The sequence below is a fragment of the Anneissia japonica genome, unplaced genomic scaffold, assembly GCF_011630105.1.
Source record: "Anneissia japonica isolate Jap-2015-1 unplaced genomic scaffold, ASM1163010v1 scaffold287864_len1152817_cov193, whole genome shotgun sequence".
Lineage (NCBI taxonomy): Eukaryota > Metazoa > Echinodermata > Crinoidea > Comatulida > Comatulidae > Anneissia > Anneissia japonica.
In genome coordinates this window covers 443445-451063 of record NW_022710960.1, presented here as the reverse complement: position 1 = coordinate 451063, position 7619 = coordinate 443445, and the positions used below count along the sequence as shown (strand labels likewise).

The 7619-nt window shown below is 33.4% G+C and overlaps 1 protein-coding gene across 1 annotated transcript; it reads left to right on the top strand.

The window, feature by feature from the left end:
* The first annotated feature begins 983 nt into the window (after window positions 1-983).
* On the top strand, window positions 984-7351 carry LOC117107169 (D(1C) dopamine receptor-like). Its single transcript, XM_033248761.1, has 2 exons — window positions 984-1963; window positions 6299-7351. Exons 1-2 carry the CDS (start codon window positions 984-986, stop codon window positions 7275-7277), a joined length of 1959 nt encoding a protein of 652 aa, XP_033104652.1. The 3' UTR covers window positions 7278-7351.
* Window positions 7352-7619: the final 268 nt, after the last annotated feature.

Sequence of the window (7619 nt, the reverse complement as noted above, 5' to 3'; positions counted from 1 at the left end):
CTGTAATGAGGTGTTGAAATAAATAAATCTTGACACTGTAAATACAGAGAATTGCTGTCTCTTATACACATCTAGATGTGTATAAGAGACAGCTATTCTATAGTGCAGTATATCAGTTTTACCATTCCAAGAGTTGCATCCTATTGATAATGTGCTAAATGTTTTTAATGAACTTTTGTGTAGTCATTAGTGAATGTTGAATATAAGTCGTATAGTCGAAGAGGAACAAATAAACATTTGTTTAGTAATGTTAGTGTCATTTTTGTCAACTGTTTATCTACGATATTCGAATCATTGACACAAATCGAACAGTTGAAAATAGGGGAACTGAAGTGGTTTCTGCATTCATGGAATATTTTGCTTTAAAAAGTCCTGTTATTTCACCAGCAAAATTAAGTAGGCCTAGCTGGATGATCGAAACATGCACTCTAGTGTCTTGTGGAAAAGGGTTTCATTTTTCGTTTTTTTTTTGTGTTTTTTTTTTGTTTAAATTGACAGGTAAATGAAAATTATGCTGTGTATTTTATCACCCCATGCAGGATTGACGTGGCAATAAGTAACCGGATAAGAGGTTGACGTGCGTTAAAGAAAAGTTAATTGGCGGCTTAATCTTAATTACTGGTCGACGACGTTTCACAATTTAATACAGTATCGCGTTTGCATTAAGTGTCTTATTGTTCTTTAGTGACAGCAATCATAACTCCGATATAAATTTGATGGAAGCGATTTTTTATGTAGGCCTTAATTTGTTTATTCACTTATTTGATTTTCCAAATGAAAAATTTAATTTAGGCCAATTTGTACTGCTACAAATTGCTTGGTTGATCAATATCTTCCACTAACACATTAACGCGCATGTGCATTATCTTCGCTATATCTTTATATAAAGATATAGTAAAGCATTTGTATCATCATTTTGTGGTTTAGGTAAGTATACTTGTCCATTTTTGGTTTTATATTTGTATTCTAATCAATATATGGCAATGGATAATACAGGAAGACATATTCAGCGTCATGAGGATGACTTTAATGTTTCCATGGGTTTAAATACAACAATGCGAATCAAACATGGTAAATTTATCTCAACATATTATGACAGTGACATCAGCTCCCTGAATTTAGTCTTGCGGGTTTTAATATCTATTATAATCATTGCTGGCAATTCTCTGGTTATATTTGTTTCTATAAAGAACAAGATGTATCTGCAAATGAACAGGCGAATACTTCTAAGTTTAAGTTTTGTTGATTTGGCAACTGGTGTTTTTGGAATTTGTTGGGTCGCTCTGGATAAAGCATCAGGAAGTATAGCTATCAGTCTTACTACTGTAATTTTTGAAAGTATGTGGTGTTGTGTGTACGTGTCCGAATGGCATCTTTTGGTTTTGGCGGGCGAGAGGTACTTAGCCGTGGTATATCCTTTTCGTTATTTACAATTGGCGTCTACCAAACGTGTTAACCTCGCTATTGCACTCGCCTGGATGAGTGGTACAATAATCGGCTTATACATATCGTTCCTTGTTTTTATGATGAATGATAAAATATATGCATTTCTCAGTTCCTTAATTTTCCAATTGTTAGCATTCATCTGTTTGTGCTTTTGCCACATGAAAGTATACATCGAAGCAAAACACCAAGTTTCTAAAATTTCTTCTATTGAAAATCAGTTGGTTCGTCAGGAAACAGCAAACAATAGAACAGCTGAGAACCGTGCGACAAAGACAACGATGCTAGTATTTGGTGCCTACTTGATTTGCTATTTTCCGTATATTATTTACATCATACTATCATGTATTAACTATAACAGAAAGTTGGATTTCAATCCAACATTGCTTGGTTATCTTGTCACTCTTATCTATGCTAACTCAGGAATGAATCCAGTCATATATTCCTGCAGAAACAAAGTCTTTATGAGAAATGCTATTGATTCACTACTACGCAATCGAAGAAGAGAAACAAGGAATACGTAATATAATTAAGCACAAGTTCTCCAAACTTATGATATGCTATGTTGAAAACTATCCCATGACATTATTACACATATAACATGTATGAAGTATAACGTTTCAAAATTATCTTAAACTATGACAGAATAGAAAACCCCGAACACTACGGTACCAAAATATCAATATATTATTATAATGGCGTGTGATCTCTCTTAATAATTCAAGAATAATGAACGGCAGAATTGACTTTGAAATGAATAAGTGGTCGACGCTCAACCGATTCAAATGTTCACAAGAGGCACATAATAACAAAACATGCCCTAATCTTGACTCCAGCGTACACAATTCAATGCATCTCAGAAAGTAAATATATTTCATTTATGGAAGTTTAGGCACATGGAAATAGACCATTGTATTAATTACTCGTACACAATTTTTGAATTATTCGCATCAATCACATTTTTCTGAAATAGCTTCCTGATATTAATTAAACGCCTGCTTAATACAATGTTTATCTACTAGCTGTGATTGGTTGCGTCTGTCTGCAATATTCTGCTTATATTTTATTTTCTTTAATTACATTGTACGTAATAGCACATATGCCTTTCTAGGTTCCATAGTTTGCCAAATTTTGGCATTCATAGGTTTGTCGTTTTCTCACATAAAAGTATACATCGAAGCAAAACACCAAGTTTCTAAGATTTCCTCTATCGAAAATCAATTGGTTCGTCAAGAAAAAACGAACAACAGAAAAGCTGAGAACCGTGCAACAAAGACAACGATGCTAGTATTTGGTGCCTACTTGATTTGCTATTTCCCGTATATTATTTACACCATACGATACTTAATACTATCTTTTACCAACTGTAACGAAAGATTCCATTTCAATTCAACGTTGGTTAGTTATCTTGGGCATTCTTATCTATGCTAACTCAGCAATGAATGCAGTAATATATTCATGGAGGAAGTGTTTATGAAAAATGCTATTGATTCACTACTACGCAATCAAGAAAGAGAGACAAGGAATACATAATATATATCCACAATTTTATCCTACGATATTTTTTCGGTATTATTAGTATTATATTTGGTGCCATTATAGTATTTACTTTTTTCCCTATTGGCAATCATTATAATTACTCCGACTGAAAAGCAGTGCGTCCAATTATAACAACTTTTAAGTAATCAGATGCCACATACAAATTGGATGGATTTAACATGCTGCTACATGAATGTTGTTAGGAAAGCTTTGAAAGTGTAGCAGTTTCAAGACATACTTACATTTATTTATTCAATCAACGATAATTGACAATATACAATTTACAGTGGGCTTATTCGACTAGTTCTGGTTGACTACGATTTTTCGTTGAGTATTATTTTCATTCGACTGGTTCGTAGAATAGACTTCGTTGACAATGAAAATTAACGTAAACCATCCAGAGTGCATTAATCCACGTGACTAAAAAAAACATGGCCAATTGGTCTGTTTAGCAACAACATTTTGCGTAAATATAATTTAGATTAAATTTCAGAACATAAAAATTTTAATATTTACACACATGAAGTCAAAAAAATAATTGTAGGCTATCTGAATTTAAAAACGGGATACCATTTTTTTTAACGAAAAACCCACACTGCCACAAGCCAAAGCAACTGGTCGTCTTCGTTCAGTAGGATTTTACCACTGTGCAGCTGGGCGTGGTTTAACGCCGAACGACCAGTCGAATATTTCCAATAATTACTGTAAAAGAATGGGTGCGTATGAAACCGATATGGCTTGTCTTAAAAAAACACGCAGAATAAATGAATACAGAACTAAGTGTTTATGAGAATTTTCATAGTGGCTAATTGGATTCTATTTTCTCATATACATTCACTATTTAATTTCCTAGCTTTAATATCATTCAATAAAGTATATATTCAGTATCATTTTCTTTATACTAGTTTTCAAGGTTGAGGGAGGGGGGAGAGACTCATTTGATTTGGTTTTAAACTAATTTTAAGATAGTTACAATAAGATGGGCTAAATAAGATATTTTACTTGATTTAATCTAATAGGAGAGACGTACATCTTACTTGAATTTCGTAATGTTTTTGCAAGATCAGTTCTTTTGTTTTCATTTGCATAAACCAGTTTCAATTGTTGGTGAAAGTTGCTAAAGATGATACTTGAGCATAAAGCACATTTTGCACTTTAATAATGTCATACATATTTAAAATAATTAAGGTTTTAAACAATGGTTTAGAAGATTTTCAGCTTATGCAGTTTTTAAGATTGATATACTCATTTCCCCAGACTAAATCTTCATATTGGTCTGATAAACAAAGTATATTGTACAAATTGACTTCCTTTTTTTCTTTTATTTGACATCATCAATACATACAATATGAAATACAGGTATATGCTTAGAAAAGACTTGTATAATTAAGAAGCTCTATGAAGTTCTTAAGATTGCTAGGATTCTTATTTCCACAGGCTACATTTCCATACTGAAGGTATGGTAACCTAAATATATTGTACATATTGACAAGTGTATGCTTAGGAATGATTTGTCTAACTTTAAGAAACTCTATGAAATTTCTTAAGATTGCTATGATATTCATTTCCCCAGACTACATTTCCATAATGTTAAAGGTGTGATAACAAACATATAGGCCTATGTACATAGGCTATTGACAAGTATATGTTTAGGAAAGATGTGTCTATAACCTTGTCGATGATACCAATAGAATTTGAAATGTGACTATTCCAGCATAAATTCTCAATTACATAGATTCTAAGGAATATAATTCGTTTTTGTGAGTCGAATGGCCAAGCAGTTAAGGGGCGCCGCAACCTGCAGCTTAGCCATATCATCGCTGGTTCGAACGGCACGCTCGCCTATGGTTCTTGTGGTAAAACAAGTCTTCTTATAGTGTACACAGCACAGTGGCTCGCGTACACTATAAAGAACGCATACATCATTCGAGACGAGTAGGGGATACCCCGATTTACTGGACGACGAGAGTTGTTGGTACCGGGTTACCCGGTAGCACAGACACGAAGAAGCCTTTAGGAGCGAAGAAAGCAATTGATCGAGTTCCTAGTCCACATTATATAGCGTCATGAGCATCTTTGATGGATACCGGCGCTATACAAATCCACACTGTTATTATTTTCCCTGCTGTAGAATTAGGTTGTTGATTTTTACTTCGGTTTTCAAAATTGGTATCTCTCGGAATATAATGAAGTCTTATTCACTCAGTTGTCGTATATTATTAATGAAAGGAACCTTCGTCAGTTCAAACCGATTAACTTAAATGGAACGATGGTAGTAACCATTAAATTACAAATAATATTTAGTAATGTTAATAAAGTGTAAAGTGTAATGAAAGCTTAAATTTTACCAAACTGTTGCCAAAGTTCTACATTTTTGCAATGTAATTACAGTATTTTACAGTTGGTTGTTCAATCAACTTTCTCTGTTGTCTTTAGTTTTAATATTAATGTATGTTTTTGTAAATCTGCTATTTTGGAAGTTTATAGTTTAAAAAAATAGGCATATAGATTAAAAAATGCTTGCATGATTAACTAATTTGAAGATATTTATCCTATTTTTGAGATCTTGGAGATTCTAGTTCGTCAGCTTTCAATCATCTCTGTATTGCTGTAAGATAGTCTTTTACATTATCAGTGTATTATCCTAATCATAGTTAAGTATGGTGCACGTTCTCTAAATTTATGACATGCAATGTTGAAACCTTTGCATAAAGTTATTACACATACTGTATAACATGTATGAAGTGTAACGCTTCAAAATTTTATTGAACTATGACCGAATAGATGCGTATCCTACTATAAAATATCATTATAATGGCGTGATCTCTCTTAATAATTCAAGGATCATGAAAGTCAGAATTTACTGTGAAAAAAATACCCGGACGCTCAGCAGATTAAACTGTTGACAGCATGCAGGCACATTATTAATATATTCAAAGCATCTCAGAAAGTAATTTTATTTCATATTAAACTTCATCGTATCAAATTACTCGTACATCATTTCAAATTAATATTCATCGGCAGCAATCACATCTTTTTAATAGCTTCCTGATATTAACCCAACGGTTACTTAATACAACTTAAATTACTACTGTGATTGGTTGCCCAGTATCTTCCAATCCCATTATTTAACGTGCGTGTGCATTTTGATCTCTACAAATAACTATGGCAAATGACAGAATAATTCGATTTCTTAATTTATTTAGATGTACCAATTCATTTGTCTATTCATAGTTGTGGCTAAATCTAGTACTGTATCTCTTGTTCCTCTACTGTATTCTAACCGCGTCTTAATATTAAATTTTAATACATCAAGGCAAATCCAAGGAAGTGACGTTCCTATTACATTTTCTATGGATTTAAATAAGACAATGCAAGTCCAACACACCGACTTTCGCAGTACCCTAGATGCGCTTACTGGTAGCGACATCACCATCCTGCCTCTAGTATTGAGAACTTTAGTATCTGTTATAATCATTGCTGGCAATTCTCTGGTTGTATTTGTTTCTATAAAGAACAAGATGTATCTGCAAATGAACTGGCGAATACTACTAAGTTTAAGTATCATTGATTTGGCAACTGGAGTTACTGGACTTGCTTGGATCGTTCTAAGTAAAGTGCCACAGGGTATAACTACAATCGTTCTCACTATTGCATTTCATATTAGTATGTGGTGCTGTATATATATTTCTGAATTGCATCTGTTGGTTTTGGCGGGCGAGAGGTACATAGCCGTTGTATATCCTTTCCGTTATTTACAATTGGCGTCTACCAAACGTGTTAACCTCGCTATTGCACTCGTATGGATGAGTGGTACAATGCTCTGTTTATCTGCTTTTGTAAATAATAGAACATATTTTCTCGTTTCCATAATTTTCAAAATATTGGCATTCATAGGTTTGTCTTTTTCTCACATGAAAGTATACATCGAAGCAAAACACCAAGTTTCTAAAATTTCGTCTATCGAAAATCAGTTGGTTCGTCAAGGAACAGCGAACAATAGAAAAGCTGAGAACCGTGCAACAAAGACAACGATGCTAGTATTTGGTGCCTACTTGATTTGCTATTTCCCGAATACTATTTACATCATACGATGCTTAATACTATTTGGTACCGAATTTGAAGCAAGATTCAATTACAATTCAACATTGCTTAGTTATCTTGTCATTCTTATGTATGCTAACTCAGCAATGAATCCAATCATATATTCCTGGAGAAACAGAATCTTTATGAGAAGTGCTATTGATTCACTACTACGCAATCGAGAAAGAGAGACAATGAGCGTAATATATTGACAATTTTATGCTACATTTCTATTAATTCTATCATATTTTGCGTCCTATACTGTAGTTTTTACCTTTTTGCCCTAATGGCGATCATTGCATATAGGCCTACCCCGACTGAAGAATAGTGCGTCCAATCATCACAACTTTTAACCAATCAGATGTTACAGCCCTAATTAGATGGATTTACCATGAGCATGTATGCATGTTCAGGAAAGCGTTTAGTGTGTGTAACGCTTTACGACATGCTTGGGATCATACAATTTATACAAGCACCTTCAAAATATAGAAAATAATGACGTCTTATTGACCTAGTCTCATTTGTCATATTTTTGTATAGATATTTTTAATGAA